Below are 23,059 nucleotides of genomic sequence, written 5' to 3'. Positions count from 1 at the left end.
CAGAGCCGCTCGTTAGCGGCAGTACGCTCGTTCCGAGCGATGTTTGCATATCTGCGCATGCGTACGGTTTTTAGTACGCATGCGCGAACCAGTCAGTGTGGCCAAAAATCGTTGGTACGCAATATAGCGAGTGCCTGCTATTTTGAATGACAGAATGAGGCGTATGTGGGTGGTAACAGGGGAAGGTGCTTGAAAATGGGGAGTGGAGATCCGAACGCAGGCGTGCTTAAAGGTCAAAACGGGCGTTTTATGGGTGTGTATATTTAAAACAGCAGCGTCATTGTCCACGTCACTGGGTTATTTTATAGCCTGAACTGCTCGCAAATTTGTGGTAGCAAACACCAACCACAAGAATAGCGAGCAGTTCATACGCTGGTCGATGTACTCGATTAATCTAATAAATAGCGGACATGACGTAGGATGCGAGCGGCCAGGGGGCGTTTTTAACAAATAAACGAGCGTATGTTTTGCTCGCTCGTTCAGACTTAGAGGTGTGAACAGACTACAATGTGCGTACGGATCATTTGAATAGCCACCCCTTGTTTTTAAACGAACGGCCGCAAATAGCGAACGGCTCTGAATGAGGGCCTTAGACTTGGGGGGAACGTGTCCAAACTGACATCTAACTTGCTGTGCAAAAATAAACCCGTCCAGCAATTGATTTAAAATAAATGAAAAGGTGGATTGGGTGATACATGTTCCTGCGCTCAGGGTGTATGTCGTTTGACTTTTATTAACCCCTTCTATGCCACGTTCTTAGTGCTGCTCTCATTTTTATTATGTCTGTTGACTCATCTTGACTTTGATCCCCGTCTTATCTGAATATCCTTCCTGTCCCCTGATGTCGCCTCATTGACAACCTGTTCTATACTTTACCCTCTGATTTCATATAGCCGTCCGCTAATAACCTTCTGGGACAGATGTACTAAGCTCTGAAAAGTGATAAATTGGAGACTGATAAACTACCAACCAATCAGCTCCTAACTGTCCTTTTTCAAACACAGCCTGTAAAGTGACAGTTAGGAGCTGAGTGGCTGGTAGTTTATCACTTTCCAATTTATCACTTTCCAGAGCTTAGTACATATCCCCCTTAGGCTGCTCCTCTGGTTCCCATCCCTCATCGTGCCCCAAATGTTCCCAGGCAAAGCTTGTACCCCCCATCTGCGAGTTCCCCCTGCATGGTGGGTGTTATCGCAGGAGTACTGAGTATGATCTAATTCTTTACAGTAACCTTTTATACATATATTTGGGATATAGATTTAGTCATGCTAGGAAAAGCAAAACCTGGGCTCTCACTGCGGCAGACGTTCACACTGCTACGTTCTGTCCCGGTAGTGTTCATGCGCATGCACCGGCGGGAGTGGGAGGGTCTGAAGATGGCGTCAGCTATGGGAGGCAAGCTTGAAAATATCTCTCCTGAAAAAAAAAAAAGAATATTGCAGCCTATATGCTACAATGGCTCCATCTCAGGGTTCCTTTAGCTATCGGGTGATAAAGGGCCTGATTCTGCGTTGCACGCAAAGCGAACGCAGCAATGTCCATCAGGGCCGTAAGCCGTATACGTGGGGGCGTGGTCATGCCCCTTTAGGGAAAAGAATGGTAGAAAACCTATTTTCCTGTACCGCAAAGCAGCTCTGCTCGCTGGGGAAGGGGGCACTGTGAGCCCCTCAGCCCGCCACAAATCCAGGGGGGGCGCAATCAGTGTGAACGCTCACCCCCACAGGCAGAGGAGAGGAGACTGCTGCTGCTACCCAGCAGCTGCAATCTCCGTGGCCCCACTGTAGCCCAGCACACAGCAGTGTGTGCTGACTGCTGACAGGTAAGAGGAAGGGGGGGTGGGGCAGACCCGGTCCCCTGCAAGGCCCCTCCAACAAGCCTAGGCCTGTGTAATTAGTACCCCCACCCCCTCAGGCATTGGAGCCTGATAAATTGGAGAAAAGAACAATTCCCATTGTGGTAACTTGCATTACTGAGGTGAATGGAGCAGGAGATCCCTTTGATATATCCTGCGTTTAGCTATTGGACAACAACAATACTAAAATTGTTGGAACTGCTGTTTCCGCATTATTTTAAGGGTGGGGGGGGGTTTCATACATAGCATACTTGCCGACATTTGAGCCCCTCCAACAAGCCTGAGCCTCGGTAATCAGAACCCGCCTGTGACTGGATGACCTCGCTCTTTTTGAAAATGGTGTCTCTGCACGAGGGATAACCCCTTCATTGCCGCTGCTGACATTTTAGCCACGTAGGTCGGGTCTCAATCCACATCACAACCCCCCCTCCCCCCTCTCTCGCCCCTACAGATGGTTTCTGAATCAGTAACACGAGGAATTTGCATGATGCCAGGCATTGCTTTGTAATGCTACAGGTGTACAAGGGTGATCAGATCACTTTGGTCGCTGAGTGGTGCTGGTGCCATCCCTTGGAAAATCAGTTGGGTTTACTTTTAATTGTTAGAGCAAGCAATTTTATTTCCCATCATGTGTCCAGAAAAAGGATGTGCCTAATGTTGGGTACACACTGGGCGACATATTGGCCGCTCATAATTGCAAAAAACGGGTTTAGTCAAGTTTCACATAAAGCGCGTCCACATAAAGATGCATGAAAAAATATTATTACTTAGGGGCCTGATTCAGCAGAGCAGTGCACGCCGATGTTTGGGAATCTGCGCAGGCGCAGGACCCATTCTGTGCGTGTGCAGAATGGGTCCTGCTAACTCACTCGCAGACTGGCAGCAGATTGTCAGTGATTGACAGTCTGCTGCCGTTTGTGGGTGGGGAGGGGGCGGCGATGCCCTCCGTTTCCCGAAACAAAGGCGCGTCGCCGCCGTTGCGGGAGAGGGAAGAAGCCAGGATCTCCATTGGCTGACGGAGATTTCCTGACCTCTTCCTCTCAACTGCGGCGGCCGGCTGCAGGACCCCATGGGTCACCACAGCTGGCCGATGGACCGCAGATTATCCGATGCTGCGTTGGACAACGCAGCTCTGATAAGTAATGCACAGGGGGCGTGATGTCTCCTGCTGCATTACCATATCTGCAAGGATCGCAATTGCAAAGCTGCCTGAGTGCATACATCATATCTATAGTCTGCGTGCATACATCATATCTATAGCCTGCGTGCATACATCATATCTATATCCTGCGTGCATACATCATATCTATAGCCCGCGTGCATACATCATATCTATATCCTGCGTGCATATATCATATCTATAGCCTGAGTGTATATATCATATCTATAGGCTTCGTGCATACATCATATATCTATAGCCTGCGTGCATACATCATATCTATAGCCTGCGTGCATATATCATATCTATAGCCTGCGTGCATACATCATATCTCTAGCCTGAGTGCATATATCATATCTATAACCTGAGTTCATACATCATATCTATAGCCTGAGTGCATATATCATATCTATGGCTTGCGTGCATACATCATATCTATAACCTGAGTGCATACATCATATCTATAGCCTGCGTGCAGCTATGCAATTACGATCCTTGCAGAATCAGGCCCTTAGTTCCATGGTCATTTCAAATATTTACATCCAAAAAATTAACCTGTGTTGTACTACATGTAAAATTTTAATTAATGTTTTTTCTGATTTGAATTCAAATAACTACAAAAGGCGTCCAGAGATGATTGATACATCTTCCACACAAACAAGACATCATCTATATACCTACGTTCAATTGAACGTCCACTATATCATTGGCACGTCGGCCAGTGTGTACCAGCGATATATGTCTGTAAATGACGTTGTTCACAGACATATCGCATCGGCTGTGTAACATAGCCAATGGCAGTTATATCTTTCTGGTGTGTACCCACCTTAAGATACAACTCTGGCCATAATCCCTGTCCAGAATTCTGACAATAAAAAGGTTGTATCACTAGTAGCCTCAATTGTAGCAATAATAATAATAATAATAATAATAATAATAATAATATTAATAATGTTTTAGGCCGGCTACACATGCTAGTGTGTACGCACTATTGTGCACTCCCCTGGGTCGTATGCGACGTCTTCCGGTCAAGTGGAAGATATCGCATGCAATTAGGTGCCAATCATGTAGTGTGAACGGCCAATCGGATGACCGGTCCGATTTGGCCAATTTTGATGTCATATGTTGCCAGTGTACAGGAGCAGTGGTAAATCGTATACGATCAAACGATACAATAGATTGTACGGTCATATGCGATATTGGACAGTGTGTATGCTCAATATTGTATGTTCTGGCCTCAAGGGAAATTGGATGTAAAATTGGTTCAATTACTAGTGGTTCAGGTGTGTACCCACCCTTACAGATATACCCTCATCCAATATTGATGAGTGCTATCAGATATAAAGGTTATTAATTATTATTAGCATTATTATTGTTATTATTATTATATGCTAATACTGCAGGAGGTGTGTGAAGGAAAAAGACACCTCCTGTCAGCATCGGCGATCCATTTTCCTGCGTCCAACGACTCAGCATCAGATTAACATCGCGACCATCGGAAATGTATGTAAACCATACATTTCTGAATTAGTGTAAGAAAATGACCAGACATTAGGCACTAATCTTTATCAGTAACAAATCCCTTCATGGATCAGTAATACAATACAATTGGCGATTACCTCCCTTAAATGTTGTTTCCTCTGTTGACACGACGTGTAGTGTCAGATAAATGGTAATTGTCTCTCATATATGGAAGATAAAAGCATATCAACGCAAAATAGTGCAACACGTTTACACAATTTATTGAGTAATAACATAAGTGATAAAATTCACAAAATTCAAAGCATGACTATCACAGACCTCTCATGGATTAGCAATTGTGAACATATGCTAAAGACTCGCTCACGGTCCGTTGCCACCCCCTGACAGCATCTCACATCCGCCGCTCACACACAAAACCGGAATCACGGAACGCAGATCAGGTGGCCGTCAGCCTTCTGAGTAAGTCTAAGCTGCCGCAGACACAGCGGGTCCCCAGACACACAGAGGGCTCTCCTGCTGCCAGCAAGAACCCAGCGGCCAATTTATGGACGCCCAGAGAACCGAGATTAAACGCTACCGACACGCCTGTGTTTCTCTAACCACTCCCATTTACCTCCCACAAATGCTGACTACCTGTCACTCAGTTTGTGAGTGATTTTCTGTGTCAGTGTAATCGCAATTTAATCGGTGCGGCTTACACGTATGCGCAATGACAAATAATCGCTCAATCTGCGTAGATATCTGCATTGCGTCCATATATGAATCAGCCCCTTAGTACGCACCAGACAGCTCCCCTGGCTGCAGGGTGCCTGCATGGAGCATCCGCACAGGACCCTATGCTCTGCATGGCAGTAGCATTCGTACAACCCTAGTTACGGCCCTGGGCATTTAGTAACAAACCCTGCGTGGTCTATACTGGTTGAGTATAAAAGGTTAGAGGTGTTGGGGCTGAGGTTTCCGGAGTCATGCTCTGGTGGATGGAAGACCTGCCCATTACCCCTGAGATACAGATTTAGGTTGAGGCACTGACAAAATTTAAACTAAGAGGAGTATATTTACTAAAGTGCGGGTTTTTAGAAGTGGAGCTGTTGCCCATAGCAGCCAATCAGATTCTAGCTATTATCTTCTAAAAGGTGCTAGATAAATGTTAAGTAGAATCTGATTGTTTGCTATGGGCAACATCACCATTTCTAAATACCCGCACTTTAAAAAATATACCCCAGAGACTGAGAGAAGTTAACTGCTATGTGGGCATTGCCCCCTCCAAAGGCATGTACCAAAGAGATGTTACTCAGTAATAATAAAAATAGCTAAAATAATAATAACAAAATAAAATATAAATACTAATATAAATAATAAGAATAAAATATTAAAATAATAATAGTGATAAAAAAAAGTAATAATAACAATATAAGAGTAATAGTAAATATATCAATCATAATATTACTATTATTATTTTAATATTTTTATTATTATTTTATAATAATTCATATTTTATTATTATTATATTATTATTAATTCAATAATAATAGTAATCATTATTTTTATTATTATTATTGTTATTATTTTCATATAATAGAATAATAATTAAATATTAATAGTTATAAAATAATAATAATTATCATAATTATTATTATACAACCCCTCCACACAGATCAGTTAGATATTTATGGAAAAACTTGCCCTTAATAAAAATGGCCACCTTGGGTCGGGTGCGATGTGATGACGTCACGAAAGCGCGTCGGCTGGAGGGGTGCGGAGAGAGAGGCGTGCTTAGGATGCAGTGCTGCTGGGCTGTGTGTGAGGCTTGAGCCGGGCTGCGGAGCTGCAGAGAGGTGAGTGCCGGGGACTGTGCCTGAGCTGTAACAGATCTATTACCCGACTGTTACATTGTATCACTCTGATATAATGAAACATTGTTTTACCCTTCTGTGTTGCAGTGTATCACCCTGATGTGCTGTTACATTGTATCACCCTGATGTGCTGTTACATTGTATCACCCTGATGTGCTGTTACATTGTGTCTGCCCTGATGTGCTGTTACATTGTATCACCCTGATGAGCTGTTACAATGTATCACCCCTGATGTGCTGTCACATTGTATCTTCCTGTCCCGTCCCATCACCCGCTGTGCTCCTTATCCCCATTGCATCAGCAGTGCAGCCTATAGCACATCCCTGCAGGTATTTATAGCACAGCTGATAATAAGCCTGATCCTATGTGTGTGGCTGGGTGACCTTGGCGTGGCAGTATGTCCTATCATATAGCTGTGTCTGCTTCTCATGTGCTCCCATCACTTTATACTGTAGCGTTATATCCCTTCCTTCAATAGGATGTGTCATTCTACACAAATCACTGTGGTATATAATGTGTATAGTGTAGTGTTATATGCTTTTCTCCCATAGGATGTGTTGTTACACACACCATACTGCAGTATATAATGTGTATTTAGTTATCTCCCTATCATAGGAAATGTTAACACACACACACACCACACTGCGGTATATAATACACATGTATAGTATAGTTTGTTATATCCATTCCTTCCATAGTGTCATGACACACTCCACACTGTGATATATAATATGTGTTTAGTTTAGTATTGGTTATATCCCTTCCTCCCATAGGATGTATTATTACACACACCACACTGCGGTATATAATATATGTGTATTGTGTAGTGTTAGTATATCCCTTCCTCCCATAGGTAGTGTCATGACACACACCACACTGTGATATATAATATATGTGTATAGTGTAGTGTTAGTGTTTCCCTTCCTTCCATAGGAAGTGTCTTTACACACACTACACTGTGATATATAATATGTGTTTAGTATAGAATTAATTATATCCCTTCCTCCCATAGGAAGTGTCATGACACACTCCACACTGCGGTATATAATACACGTGTATAGTGTTAGTTATATACCTTCCTTCCATAGTGTCATGACACACACCACACTGTGATATATAATATATGTGTATAGTGTAGTGTTAGTATATCCCTTCCTCCCATAGGATGTCATTACACACACCACACTGCGCTATATAATATAAATGTATAGTGTAGTGTTAGTTATATCCCTTCCTCCCATAGGAAGTGTCATTACACACACCACACTGCAGTATATAATATATCTGTGTAGTGTAGTGTTAGTTATATCCCTTCCTCCCTTAGGATCAGCATTACACACACCACACTGCAGTATATAATATATGTGTATAGTGTAGTGTTAGTTATATTGCTTCTTCCCATAGGAAGTGTCATTATATACACCACACTGCGGTATATAATGTGTATAGTGTAGTGTTAGTATATCCCTTCCTCCCATAGGACGTGTCATTACACACACCACACGGCGGTATATAATATACAGTGCATCTGGAAAGTATTCACAACGCTTCACTTTTTCCACATTTTGTTATGTTACAGCTTTGTTCCAAAATGGATTAATTCATTTTTGTCCTCAAAATTCTACACACAATACCCCATAATGACAATGTGTAAAAAGTTTTTTTTGAGATTTTTGCAAATTGAATAAAAAAAAAACTAAGAAATCACATGTACATAAGTATTCACAACCTTTGCTCAATACTTTGTTGAAGCACCTTTGGCAGCAATTACAGCTTCAAGTATTTTTGAATACGATGCCACAAACTTGGCACACCTATCTTTGGGCAGTTTTGCCCATTCCTCTTTGCAGCACCTCTGAAGCTCCATCAGGTTGGATGTGAAGCGTCGGTGCACAGCCATTTTCAGATCTCTCCAGAGATGTTCAAATTGGGATTCAAGTCTGGGCTCTGGCTGGGCCACTCAAGGACATTCACAGAGTTGTCCTGAAGCCACTCCTTTGGTATCTTGGTTGTGTGCTTAGGGTCGTTGTCCTGCTGAAAGATGAACTGTCACCCCAGTCTGAGGTCAAGAGTGCTCTGGAGCAGGTTTCCATCCAGGATGTCTCTGTACAATGCTGTATTCATCTTTCCCTCTGTCCTGACTAGTCTCCCAGTTCCTGCCGCTGAAAAACATCTCCACAGCATGATGCTGCCACCACCATGCTTCACTGTAGGGATGGTATTGGCCTGGTGATGAGCGGTGCCTGGCTTCTTCCAAACATAACTCCTGGCATTAACGCTAAAGAGTTCAATCTTTGTCTCTCATGGTCTGAGAGTCCTTCAGGTGCTTTTTGGCAAACTCCAGGCGGGCTGCCAGGTGCTTTTTTACTAAGGAATGGCTTCCATCTGCCCACTCTACCATACAGGCCTGATTGGTGGATTGCTGCAGAGATGGTTGTTCTTCTGGAAGGTTCTCCTCTCTACACAGATGAATACTGTAGCTCTGACAGAGTGACCATCGGGTTCTTGGTCACCTCCCTGACTGGGGCCCTTATCCCCCGATCGCTCAGTTTAGACGGCCGGCCAACGCTAGGAAGAGTCCTGGTGGCTCCGAACTTCTTCCATTTACGGATGATGGAGGCCACTGTGCTCATTAGGACATTCAAAGCAGCAGATATTTTTCTGTACCCTTCCCCAGATTTGTGCCTCGAGACACACTGCGGTATATAATGTGTATAGTATAGTGTAGTGTTAGTATATCCCTTCCTCCCATAGGAAGTGTCATTACACACACCACACTGCGTTATATAATATATGTGTATAGTGTAGTGTTAGTATATCCCTTCCCCCCATTGGACGTGTCATTACACACACCACACTGCGTTATATAATATATGTGTATAGTGTAGTGTTAGTATATCTCTTCCTCCCATAGGACGTGTCATTACACACACCACACTGCGGTATATAACATATGCGTATAGTGTGAAGTTGTTCTGTAATTGATAATAACTTTTATAAGGTACACAGTAAACAGCCCAATGTTTATATCTCTTGTACATTTGAAGCTCTGCTTTGTAGCTATTTAATGCACAAAACTCCTGTATCTAATATATACACTAAACTTATAATACATGTGTATGCACAATTAGCACATATGTAATAATGTACCCTAGAATGGAAATCATGTTAACCTGTGACTTTATAATATCCTGATAATATGCATAGTTTGACATTATCCTGTTTTATGTATAGTATTACTGTAGATTTTGCTTTAAATAGGGAAGTGCACGTCTGACATTTGATGACTGTATGGTAAATGACTGTAAAGTAATGCAGATGATATAATTGTGTGTGCATATATATTCCATGCACGCATCCCAGGCATGACCCTGGAGGTTTAGGTCAGCGGCCGCTGCTGAGTGGCTTAGTGGTGATTGGACCGTCTCACCAGTGCCCAGTGTTGTGTTAAGCTGACCCTGTTGTTTGGCTGCAGGGGGAGGTGGTTGCTGAGCTGCACATTGTGCACTGAGGCTTCAGCCCTGGATTTCCCAGTCTGAGTGTGATGGAGGAAAGTGGCTGTTCCCTGGGCATGGCTGATATCTCCTACCTGCCCAGTGCCATGGATTACACCAGCGGGCGGCTGAAGAACTCTGAGGAGTGGGTGAGTGTTACAATTGGGGCTAGGTGATCACTTTCATTCTGTCCTGTGCAATTACCCTTCACCGCTGAAACTTTACAAAAACACAAATAGTTTGATCTGATGACATCATAGAAGTATTACAAGTGTTATGAGCACAGTATCCAATCAGACCTGTGGTTTCATGGGTTAATCTAATATGTTATTATGGGTTACAGTGTGTCTGCATTAGTCACACCTTGTTATATAATATTGTTTATGTGCATTAGGCAGCTCTGTAATTGTTATACAAAGATGAATCTTCATGTTGTGGTGTAATTTAAAGGTGCAAGGAAAATGCATTACGTTAGCTACCGTGGTTTGGTTTGTTACACTGTTTTTCTAAAAAAAAAAGTAAAAAAATAAATAAATCAGATGATAGAAACATAATATTTAAAATATTTCAAGCAATGTTTATCAATACATAAGGGTAAGGCTGTACTATTAGAGCATGTGACATGTTACAGATCTATGAGAGCTTAATAAAATTTGGAAAACCAATATATTATTGTCTTCCTTCATAATGCAAGCGTCTGGTGGATTATCCCTTGTTAACAGTGTCTGATGTAATCACTATTTTGCCTATAGTCGTGTAATTGTATTGTCCGTGTTCACTGATAAATCATTATTTTACACAGACACATATGTTATGTTGGTGCACATGGGGGAAAATTAAGTACGTGTGTCAACATTTCCATGAATATGTATAGGAATTTTTCTAACAGATGGTTAATGATATAGCATATACATGTGTTAATGAACTGAGAACGACTTGCACGGTTTTCTGAAAAAAAAAAAAAAGTAAAGTTCTTTGATTAACTTGTTCTGTTAAATCTCATTAGATTTTTAAATCCTCTCGAAGGAAAGGTGCCCCACGGTAAATTGGGTCATATGCTTGTTTTCCTTTATTGCAAAAAACTGTTTTACATAGATTCTTCCAGATTTGTTTTATTCCTCAAGAAAAAGCTGATTTTTTCCAGGTTCCTATTAAATCATTTATATGCAACTATATCTATGTAATATCTGCTCTTCACTGCTCAGCAGTCCGATGATACATTTAATTACATGAATGGAACAAGTGTACACGCGGGAAGATTTGACACCTTTACTTTGCAAGTTACTATGCATGAAGTTATACTCGCATATAGTTATATTCATGTTACAATAATGAGCCCGTCACTTTTATGCGGCCCTGAGGTCACCTCTCACTGTGTGTATGGAGACATTGTTGCTTATGATGCAGAAGAAGAGTAGGAAGAGGAGTCCAGGCCGCTAATGGATAAATGTCTGTTGGTAACTTGTCTTTTTGCGCCATCGTTGTTTAGGAGCTGACGCGTTTCATTAATATCACTGTTTTTGTTTTCAGGACATAAGTAATGTAGTCTATTCATGGAGCAGTGAAGAAGTGTCAGTGGAGAAGTTGCCCATGGCAACCAATCAGCTTTTGAGGTTTCATTTATCAAGTGCTTTCTGTAAGATAATAGAAAGGAGCCGATTGGTTGCCATGGGTAACCTCCACTGGCACACTTCTCCATTCTTTTCACTGCTTCATGACTAGACCCTTAGGATGTTAGATTGCTTCTGAAAAACCTACTCTTCATATAATTAACTTTTTTTCATGGTGTAGTCACATTCAGGGCCGACGCAATGCACTCAGCGGGCACTGCACCGCAGGGAGATGCCGGGCTGGAGAGGTTCCACAGCTGCCTACTTCATTTGACGGGCGCCCACTGAGATTTTGTCACCAACGGGCACCTGGCGGCTCCTTCCCTGCAGCGACAGCCGGAGGCTGGAGCGCACTACTGAGCTCCGCCTCCCAGCTCCCACAGTGGGTGTAGGGAGAGACGTCACGTCATGACATCTCTCCCATAGTGCTGAGCGTGAAAAAGCTGTTAGACTGTGACGGGCGCAGGAGCGGGGCTTTAGGTAAATATAGTGTTGAGTGTGTGTGTGTCCTATTATAGAAGAGGCACTACTAGTGTGGGCATTGCAGAAGGGGCACTGCTAGTGTGGGCATTGCAGAAGGGGCACTGCTAGTGTGGGCATTGCAGAAGGGGCACTGCTAGTGTGGGCATTGCAGAAGGGGCACTGCTAGTGTGGGCATTGCAGAAGGGGCACTGCTAGTGTGGGCATTGCAGAAGGGGCACTACTAGTGTGTGTAATTTTAATTGTGTGACCATGCCCCTTTTTGCAGCATGTGCTTATGGTGCACGCTGCCCCTTTATAGAGAAATGGGATTTAAAGTTTGCAGGGGGGCGCTGAACACCTTAGTACCGGCCCTGGTCACAGTGGTCAGCATTGCTGCCTTGCAGCACTGTGGTCATTAGTTCAATTCTGACCAGGGCGATATTGGCGTGTCCTCTTGGTACTCGAATGTCGAATGTACACTCAATCGGGTCAGTGAAGGCACAAATTATGAAATATTCCTTATAAGGCACTTTAATAGGAATCGGTATGAAATTCCGGCTGCCGCATGGCCGGGAGTTCGATTCCCGGCAGTGGCAGTCCGACAAAACAGCAGAGCCCGGCAGTGGAAGCCCGACAGCGCTGGAAATCCTGATTGTCCTAAAGGTAAGTATATTCTAACCTAATCTACCCCCTAACCCTAACCCTCCTTCCCCGCTGCCTAAACCTAAGTCCCCCGGGGGGGTGCCTAACCCGAAGTCCCCCCCGGGTGCCCTAAATCTACCCCCCTGTGGTAGTGCCGCTTACACAGAAAAAAAATACAAAAATTTATACGCTCCGCCATCCGCGGCCGTCCGCCAGGCTGCTCCTCGGAACTATGGGAGAAACGTCATGACGTTTCTCCCATAGTTCCGAGGAGCAGCCTGGCGGACGGCCGCGGATGGAGGAGCGTATAAATTTTTGTATTTTTTTTCTGTGTAAGCGGCACTACCACAGGGGGCACTACTATGGTGGCCTTTACTATTGGGGGCATTACCACTACTGGGGGCCCCTGCGTAAGGGGCACCCCCACTACTGGGGGCATTGTGTAAAAGGAGCACTACTGTGTGTCATAACGTGAATCAAGGGCACTATCAGTGTAATGTAGATAAGATTGTGCTACTGTGTGGCGTAATTTGAATTGGGAATACTATTGTGTGACCATGGGGCCTATTCATCAACACTAAAATAAAGTTTTTAAGGTAATTTTCCTTAAATAACGTTATTTTAGTATTCATGAAGTATCTTAACACAGGAGATATCACTGATATCTCCTGGTTAAGTTCCCCTGCGTTAATTTCCACACTCCCCATACATTAGTACATTAGTATGGGGATATGGAAACTATGGTATTCATCAAATTCCGAAAATTATGTATTTTCGGAATTTGAAGGAGGTACTATCCACCACTGTGAGGTGGCGAATAGCAGGTGACACTTACCTGCTTCCAGCTGGTGAGGTCCCCCGACGTCTTCCTCCGGCGCTCTGTTCCGTCCTCTGGCGGCTGCTCGGACACCGTATTCTCCCAGCAGAACACAAAGTTTAGAAGAAAAAAAAGTTTTTTTTTTTTTTTTTTTTAACTAAACTGTACAGTGTTCTGCCAGGAGAACACGTGTCTGAACAGCCACCGGAGGCAGCTGCAGCGGGCAGGTAAGTGCGGGACAGGGGGGGTAGGATTTCAAAGGGGGGAAGGGGGGTTGGGGGGGCGACACACAAAATTACCGCAGCTGTAAGCAGTGCTGCGCATGCGCTAGTTTTACAGATGTAACAGCACATGCGCAGCACAGATTACAGCTGCGGTAAGTTAGAGCAGGCAGGGAAAACTATCTATTTCCCGAAAAGCTGTCATCGCAAAAACTATGGCTTTTCGGAATAGATAGTTATGGAGAGGAAGAATGATGAATTCCTCCGGTAATTAGGTAGAACTCCATGTGAGTTCTAAACATAATTACCTCCAGAGAATTTTAAAGTTTTGATGAATAGGCCCCCAAGCCCCTATTTATCGGTGCCCGCGCCTATGGCGCGCACTGTTCCTTTATCGCAGAAGCGCCGAGGGTTGGAGGATGTGAGTTCCACCACTTCTGTAGGACCACTTAAGCACTGTATAGCGCTACACACACAAAACCTAATGGTACACTATATTGCCTTTGGGTTCTTTGTTTGGTTCTCATTGCTCCTATCCTCTTTAAGGGCGAGCGGTTCCCCAGTCCTGCTGGTTTCACGTCTGCCACTCTGAACTGGAAGGAGACCCTGCTGAGTCGGAAGAGGCCATTCGTGGGCCGGAGTTGCCACCTGTGCACCCCTCAGAGCAGGGTAGGAGGTTTATGCAAAATGATTAACGATTATACAGAAAAACATACTGAATAAACCTGCTCATTTCATGTAACCTGTGTAAGTCCTGTCTGACCTGTCCTTGTATAAAAGTGTTTTCCTTTAGCGGCCTAAACCAGGGATAGGTAACATGCCGCCCTTCCTGCTGCTGTGGAACTACATATCCCAGCATGCCCTGCCACAGTATTGCTGTTGAAGCATGCAAAAACTCTGGCAGGGCATGCTGGGAAGTGTAGTTCCGCAGCAGCTGGAGTGCTGAAGGTTGCACGCCCCTAGCCTAGACGCTTGTTACTGCCTACAGAAAAACTGCTAGTTTAAGGCAATCGAAATCTACACACAACTAAATATCAGTATTTGGGTGGATTTAAAAAAAACTAATCATAGAGGGGTCAGTTCAATTACCGCCTATGTGCTACTGCGCACCATTATAATTCCCAGCTGCGCACTTCTCAACCAGCTACGGTACCTCCGGCAATGTCACTGGTCACAATGTGCTGTTGCAGAATAGTACATTGTGCCCATTACTGCTAATTGAATTGATCTCAGCCCATTTTGGAGGGTTCCCCCCTTGTTACAACTGCCGCAATCCAGCGACAAGCATCTTTCTCCTGCCATAATTGTGCCGTACCAGTCATTCATTCCCCCCCCCCTAATATAAATAGCTTCAAGCTTTATTGAATGTTGTTTTTTTTTGTTTTTTTTAAGCTGTTATGATGGATCATTAAATCTGTGTAAGGGCTAGTACTAGTCCTTGTGCTGAGCTTGGTTGTGTAACCCTGCGCTGGAAGCTGACAGATCAGAGATGGAGCAGCTGCAGTTATTTATCTCCCTTCTACTAAGAATGGGAACCGTTATCGGTTGTCAATGTAGCTGTCTGTCCTTCCCCTGCAGCTATGCATCTCTGTCATTGCTTAGATGGTGAGCTCTGGTGGTCAGTGCTCTTTCCTCATCTGTTTGTGATGCTCCATTTCTGTTATATATATAATTTTTATTTGTTTTTAAAAAGAAACATGTGGCCACATCATGGCAGCGAGTCTCTGAATAGAAGACTGTTGTATTCACTCATGTCCTGTATGTTGTTACAGGATAGGTTTTATAACCCGAGCATCCCCTCGCTAGGCCTCCGCAATGTTATCTACATCAATGAGACTCACACAAGGTAAGCTTCTTATTGCACCCAAAATGTGTTTTTGGAGCATTTAGGTAGCTCCATGTTTTTCAAACTTGGTCCTCAGGACTTCTAACAGGTCATGTTATTTCTTAGGTGGCGCCATGGTGTACTCATTACTATTGTGTGGTAAGACTAGTCATTGTTCAGAATGTCGACATGTTCATAAGGTTAACAGCCAAGGTCGACATACAATTAGGGGTGACATGTTTAAAATGCCGACACGTTCATATTGTCGACATTTAACACGTTGACACCAGAATGTCGACATGTTTTTTTTTTTTTGCTTATTTCAGCCTAACCCATAACCCTAGCATTCAAGAAAAAAAGTCTGCATTTAACCGTGTCAACATGACTGTATGTCGACACGTTGGTTGCCGACCTAATGGCCATGTTACCATTTGGAAACTGGCAACATCCTGAATTTTGTTCTTATTGATGTCGACTAGCTGGCCAGGTACCATCTGTCACATTTTTAAAAGATAAACTGGTGATCTGGAAAACATGAACTGTCAGGAGTCCTGAGGACCGTGTTTGAGAAACACTGATGTAGCTGAATAAGGGAAATTACATCTGTCTTAAGAAAAAAATAAAAATCTGAAAACAGTAAGTGTTTAGATCATCTTAATGTGTTTAAGCTGACGTTAAACTGTGTTGTACCATTGTCCTCTTTGCTGTGCGGAATGTGGCAATCTGTGCTTATGTATGTCAGTACGTGTGCTGTGAGCTGTCTGGCGCTCATCGTCTGTAATCTTCCGTGGTCATTCTTGTGCATGGTCTGAGTGTGTTTCCATGCAACCAGCTGTGTGACCTGCCTGTGACTGTTATAGGTGCTAATGGCAATGTATCACGTGCCTGGTCCCTCAGTGTACTACTGATATTGCTTCCGCATTGTGTGTGCATAGTTCCCTGCGGGAGGCAGATGGGAATCACGTTCTCACATACACCATTATGGCTCCTTATTGGAGTTATAACTTTCTCTCTGCCTGTCACATGACCCTTTCCGAGCAAAAGTGATTTTTTAAATTTTTGTTTGCATAGATGGTGACGTGTCCCCCCCCCTCCTCAAATATTGACATTTACCCGCTTATGTAAACCCAGGACGTCGGTGTTAATTATTAAAAATAAGAAGTAGCATAACGCCACCTGATTTAAGTTTTACATTTTGAAGTAGTCAGCGTTTCAGTTTTTAGCTGATTCCAGGCTTTAGCGTTGGACAACTGTGCGCTGTGGTTTATAAAAAAACAAAGCAAAAAACAGCCGAGCAGATATTTGCTTATCCTTTCAATGGGAATAACTCGCATTGCGCATCACTGTAGAACAAATCGGACTCACGCAACACATGACGGTTCATCGTATGGCTCTCCACTGCTAGTACTTTTACTGACAGCCATTAGACCTTACTGACGGACTTGCAGAAATTTTTGGCTACTAGCCATTAAAAAAAAAAAAATTTAAATGGAGATCATAATAAAAACATAAAGACAACGTAATAACGCACAGTGTAAAGAATGTTTAAGTAGGAATATTATTATGGTTCCCCTTTGATATTGATTTTCACTTCTAAATACAATTTGCAGTTAAATATGTTTACAGTAATTTTTACCTTTTTTTTTTTTTTAGTTTAGAGACAGAATATCGCCAAAGTACGGCATCCCTGGTTCAGTATAAGATATTAGGGGGTGTAGTTTTTTGTTTGCCGGCCTTTATGATGGGTTAACCACGCTGGCACCCAGGTATCTGGTTTAGCAGCAGGCGCCAGGCCAGTAGGACGGGTCATCTAAGTGTCAGCTTTTACTTTCTGGCCCCAGCTAAGTGTTGGCCATGAAGCCCTAGATGTGTTATACTGGCGGTGGGACCTACAGACCTGTACAATAATACCAGTGATGGTGGAAAAAGTTTTTACTGCGGCCTGCTCTAAAAGTCTGCTTCCAAGGGGCCTATTCATTATCGAGGGCAGATAATAAAGTATCCAAGCTGGATACTAAAGAATTGTTTTTGTGGCTAATTACTAGCCTACACTTGAGTTCACGCATGGGCACAGAGAGGGTGGCGGGGGGGCGGAGGCTGGACTTGTTGGAGTTCCCCTTTTGCACTTGAACTCCTTCCAATAGGAAGGACTGAGCCTCTGGGAACTAACGCCATCTGAAAATGGCGTTGGGTCTTGCCTATAAACTACGAAAACTCTCAGTTGGCCTAGTTTGTGGTTGTCTTCCGATTTTTAGCCCCTCAGAAGCTCTGTAACCGAGTGCATGAGTGTATCGGTGTACCTGCGTGGCAGTGGGGTGATCGTTTTGGGGTATGTAGGTGGGTCCGTGGACCATGATGATTTGTGTGGGCGTAGAGATCCCTCTCTTGGCATTTAGAACTCTTGCACCGGCTATTGGGCTGGCTCAAGTGCGCCCTGTTAATGATTATGGCTATTCCCAATAGGTAGAGCTGGAGCAGCAATGTAGATCCGTTCAGCTCCGCACCCTGGGCGAATGTCCTCAGGTTTTGCGCGCTTAGTGTGAGTGCGGTTAACTTCAGTGTAACTCTGAATTGAACCCCTAAAGAGCAGAGGTAACTCTCCGAAGTATTTTACTTATAAGGATTACGGCACTATACAGTCACTTAGTTTTATTTTTATTATTTTCAAATAACATACTGTATATCCGGTAACCACTGGCTATGGTCTCCTATAGACTTACTCTGTTTGCATAGGAGAGATCGCTGACCTATGTATGTTTTCCGGGGATAATCAAACATGACTCATATGGCTGAGATAGTGACAACTCCCCTGGGAATATAGGACAGAACGCTCCCAGCATTAGCTCCTTAAACTTTCATTTATAGCACAAAAATGCAACAGACTTTCCACCATTTTCAGCTGAATTTAGAGGGTTGTTTTTGTATTTTTTTTCTTTTTTGCTTATTAATTAAACTATTTCATATTTTTTTTTTTTTTATCTAACTGGCTATAAAAAAAGTGAGATGTTTATAAGACAAACATGTATATAAAGGTTTGTAAGTAAGCTAGTGTATCTCATCATGATATACCAAAGTAATCGGGGCCTTCGCTGAGTGTGAGATGTGATTGTGTGTAATTATAGGTGTGTGTACGGAATATTCTGTTAGCGAAGGAATAGTAATTTATATAATGGGCCATCCTCCCCATTCTCTAAACTTATATCGCCATTGTATAACAACGCAAGTTCATTTTGGTTAATGGAACTAAAAATATAATTATAAAACACATTTATGTCGTGTTTTTTTTTTAACTTAGTGATCCTCTTAGTAGGAAATTCACCAGCCTGTCGGAAGGGAGCGGAGAGCGTGACTATGAACACTTTTATTTTCCAAAGAGAACATAATGGGAAAATTAACTTTTTTTTTTTTTTTTTCTTTAAAACAAACAAAAATAGGAGGTTTTTACATCCTAAACTGAGACTTCCTAGTGGCACATTCTAATATTTTCAATGACTGCGAGGTGCCGGATTTCTTACCATTTTTCTGGCAACTTGAAATGTCCAATATCGCTGATATTTCTTCAGTACCCCAGAGAGTTGCGCTATCCTGTGGTATTGTAATTAACGTTCATGCAATGGTATAAAATTATGTAACTTTTCCATCCATTATATCTCTAAGAACATTTGAGTTTTTCCACTTTTTCTGAATATCCACTAAAATATCCTATAAATGCCTGTGTGCGCGCTTGTTTCTGTGTGTGTGTTTTTGAAGATCCGCTAAAATAACCTATAAATATCCATGTGCGCATGTGTTTCTGTGCGTGTAAGGAACACACGCTTACACACACAGGAACACACGCACTTGCACACACGCTTACACACACAGGAACACGCTGTGTGTAAGAGAGTGTTTCTGTGTGTGTGTGCGCGCTTGTTGTGTGTGCGCGCTTGTTGTGTGTGTGTGCGCGCTTGTTGTGTGTGTGTGCGCGCTTGTTGTGTGTGTGTGCGCGCTTGTTGTGTGTGTGTGCGCGCTTGTTGTGTGTGTGTGCGCGCTTGTTGTGTGTGTGTGCGCGCTTGTTGTGTGTGTGCGCGCTTGTTGTGTGTGTGTGCGCGCTTGTTGTGTGTGTGCGCGCGCTTGTTGTGTGTGTGTGTGTGCGCATGCTTGTGGTGTGTGTGTGTGTGCGCATGCTTGTGGTGTGTGTGTGTGCGCATGCTTGTGGTGTGTGTGTGTGCGCATGCTTGTGGTGTGTGTGTGCGCACGCTTGTTGTGTGTGTGTGTGCGCACGCTTGTTGTGTGTGTGTGTGCGCACGCTTGTTGTGTGTGTGTGTGCGCACGCTTGTTGTGTGTGTGTGTGCGCACGCTTGTTGTGTGTGTGTGTGCGCACGCTTGTTGTGTGTGTGTGTGTGCGCACGCTTGTTGTGTGTGTGTGTGTGCGCACGCTTGTTGTGTGTGTGCGCGCTTGTGTGTGTGTGCGCGCTTGTTGTGGTGTGCGCGCTTGTTGTGGTGTGCGCGCTTGTTGTGGTGTGTGTGTGCGCGCGCTTGTTGTGTGTGTGTGTGTGCGCGCCTACCTCTCTGACATATCTGCAGTTGCTGCATGGTCCTGAAATGTGACGCTTTTTTTGGTGAAATATAATGAATGTAATACAGCAATATCATTGTATGCAGGGGGGGGGGGTGTATTGCACAGCTTGTGACATTTTTTGTAATTTGCTTGGACACTAATGGAACCTTTACTTGCATATATTTTCCCATTATGTATTTCGTGTAGAATTAAAATGCTAATGTTATAAGTTAGTGCTGCAACAGTGGATAATCCGCTATTTCCTAGTGCACGTGTGTTTGTATCTGGACCATGGTGAGCCGTGTTCTGGAGCTTCTCTCTAGAAACTCGCAGGAGAATCTCAGCTGTATAACGATTCGTATTAGTTGGTGACTGTGCGGTGAGATGATTTGCTGTATCCTGCTGCTGGTCCCGTACCGCATCTCACCAGCGCCTTGTTTTCTGTTGCAGGCACCGCGGCTGGCTGGCTCGCCGCCTCTGTTATGTTCTGTTTGTGCAGGAGCGAGATGTCAACAAGAGCATGTTTTGCAGCAACATGGCAGAGACCGTACTAAACCAGAGCAGGTCAGGACAGCGAAGCCGCCTACGGGGGAAAAGGACATATTGGGTTAATCATTGATAATGATGTTGTTGACCTTTGTTTGCTGATTGGAGCGAGTTCCAACATAAACATACTGTATACAGATAGCAGACCATAAAATAGGAGCACCAATATATAGTCACTTAAAAGGACATTTAGCTGCAGCACGTGACCAGTGGGGCATGGTGGCAATTGGCATTGAGACTACCAATGTCTGGAATTGGACCGGAGCAATTATTTCTCACATATAAACTGGAGCCTGGTTGGTGGTGATGGAAAACACTGTATGGGGTATTATTCTACCCTATCTCATAAATGCCAGATCAGATCTGGTGACACACAAGGCCGTGGCTTATTAATAATGTCATTGTCTGGCATCCTGTAAGGTAGGGGTGGGGAACGTTTCTTCTGCCGAGGGCCATTTTGATATATATAACATTATTCGATGGGCCCGGTGCAGGACACGCCCCCCTCTGTGTGACATCACGTGGGGGCGGGGCCACAATCGCCAGTGATTCCAGCAATGCCTGGAGCATCCTGAGGATGCTCCGGGGAGCTGTAAGGGCAGCGGTGTGACCGTCTGAAGCGTCCTAAGGACTCTCCAGGCGGCACTGCTGCATAGATTCTGGCTGCAGGGTGCAATTCTAGGCACCCCACTAGCCAGATGAGGCTAGCAGAAAACAGCTCAGAGGGCCAGACCAAATGATTCCGGGGGCCTTACACGGCCCCCGTGCCTGAGGTTCCCCATCCCTGCTGTAAGGAAAGAAATGCAACATCGGCTACCTCTCAGTACCATTTATTAACGATTAGTATTGATCCTGCTTTCTAAGGGAATGACTGCACCCAAACCATGCCAGGACAATGTCTCCACACCTAATCTTAGAGCCACCACTACCCTTCACTCCCGGGCTGTAGAGTTCTATTGGTTGGCGCCACAAATGTGCTCACCTGTCAGTAGGATGGAGAAGGATGATTCCTCCGCTGCTCGGCACATTGTCTGGGCTCTTTCCTCCTGGAACTCGGAGAGTTGTAACCTGGCCAAGACCTCCTACTCGTCTCTCTATTCTCATCGGAACGTTTGTCATGAAGCCCTGTAGCTGGGGAAACATTAACAAGTTGAGCTGCCAATAGGTCCCAACAATCTCCCTTCGTACAGAGGGCCCGATTCAGACCAGCTCGCTAGGATGCATTCACACGTAGCCTGCTGATGTTTGCACTGTGCGTATGCGTAAGCATCGCAGTACGCGAACCAGTCCATGCGATCGCCACTTGTACACAGACGCCATGACTAGATTGAGTGACAGGACGAGGCGTTTGTGGGTGATGACAGGCGTTGGTCGATGGAAATGGGGGAGTGGTGGTGCAAACGCAGGCTTATCTGAGCGTCTTAACGCTGTTTCATAGGCGTGCATAATTAAGATGCAGCGTCATAGTACATGTCACATGGCTGTATTTTACACTGAAGCGTTTGCAGTGCTTGTGGTAGGGTATGGTTAGCCACAAGTGCTGCGTATGCATCCGATGGTTCTCGATGTTACCGATTTGTGGCATGCACTTCCTGGAGATGACATGTATAAGTGGGCGTCTTAAGACAGGCACACCGCGATCGCACGCCCAAGACTTAGTGGGTGTGCTAATGCTTTGCCGTGCGATTGCGGGATTTGCATACTTTGGCTGCGTGCGAACGCATCTAGCGAGCGGGTCTGAATTGGATCCAGAGTCCCCAAGGCATCATCTTTCAGCCACCATGGCCCTAATTATAGACCCCAAAGGCAGTGCAGCATTTTATACATGACCCCAACCATTCTGACGTGTTACGTAATTATCAGATGAGTCTCACTTTGCGGGGGACCTTATTAATTAATTGGTGCCTCTCATTTATACAGGTGATTCCATTGTTTACTGTAATTTACTTATTAATTGTTTTTTTTTGGTTTATACCAAATTTTAATTATAGTAAAGAGAATAAATATATACTATATATACTATATCAAAAGGAAAAGTCTTCTCAGCTGTGTGCAGAGCTTACCATCTAATTACACACTTATATAGCAGAGTTCAAGTTTGTATTCTTTAAATGTTCTTGATGTGATGTGCCTCTGCTATTCAGGAGAACAGACGTTCAGCCATGTGAGTCTGTTCCTAAATCAGTGAATATGGAACCGTCCTGAAACTGAATCCCACCTACTGCAGACAACCCTACCCTACACTAACAGACTATTATAAGAGAGGAACAGTCTGTCGGTGGAAATTCAGGGCCTGATTCCGCAGTGCACGCAAGTGCAATGCTGAACGCAAATTCACAATTATTGGGAATCTGCGCGGACACAGGACCCATTCTGCAAGTGTGCAGAATGGGTCCTGCGTAATCGCACGCAGACCGTTTTGAAGCCTCTGCTTGGCAGAGGCATTTAAGTGGCGAAGTGGGTTCGGCCGGCGTTCCCGGAAACGGAGGAGTGTCTGTCCCGTTTTCCGGGAATGGCAAGGCAAAGGGTCGACGGATGCAGTTTCCTGGCCTCTCA

At 44.2% G+C, this 23,059-nt stretch overlaps 1 protein-coding gene across 1 annotated transcript in view; it reads left to right on the top strand.

The window, feature by feature from the left end:
* The first annotated feature begins 6,249 nt into the window (after window positions 1-6,249).
* Window positions 6,250-23,059, top strand: part of GPAM (glycerol-3-phosphate acyltransferase, mitochondrial) — a 54,461-nt gene continuing 37,651 nt past the window's right edge. Inside the window, exons 1-5 of the mRNA XM_088464445.1 lie at window positions 6,250-6,328; window positions 9,822-9,989; window positions 14,139-14,261; window positions 15,365-15,438; window positions 20,408-20,521. Coding sequence (XP_088320571.1) covers window positions 9,891-9,989; window positions 14,139-14,261; window positions 15,365-15,438; window positions 20,408-20,521 — 410 coding nt within the window. The 5' untranslated portion in view covers window positions 6,250-6,328; window positions 9,822-9,890. The remainder of the gene's footprint in view (window positions 6,329-9,821; window positions 9,990-14,138; window positions 14,262-15,364; window positions 15,439-20,407; window positions 20,522-23,059) is intronic.

This window comes from Taudactylus pleione, unplaced genomic scaffold, assembly GCF_031769625.1.
Source record: "Taudactylus pleione unplaced genomic scaffold, aTauple2 ptg000008l, whole genome shotgun sequence".
NCBI lineage: Eukaryota > Metazoa > Chordata > Amphibia > Anura > Myobatrachidae > Taudactylus > Taudactylus pleione.
Note: the sequence above shows the minus strand (reverse complement) of the source record. Positions and strands in the feature narration are given on the sequence as shown.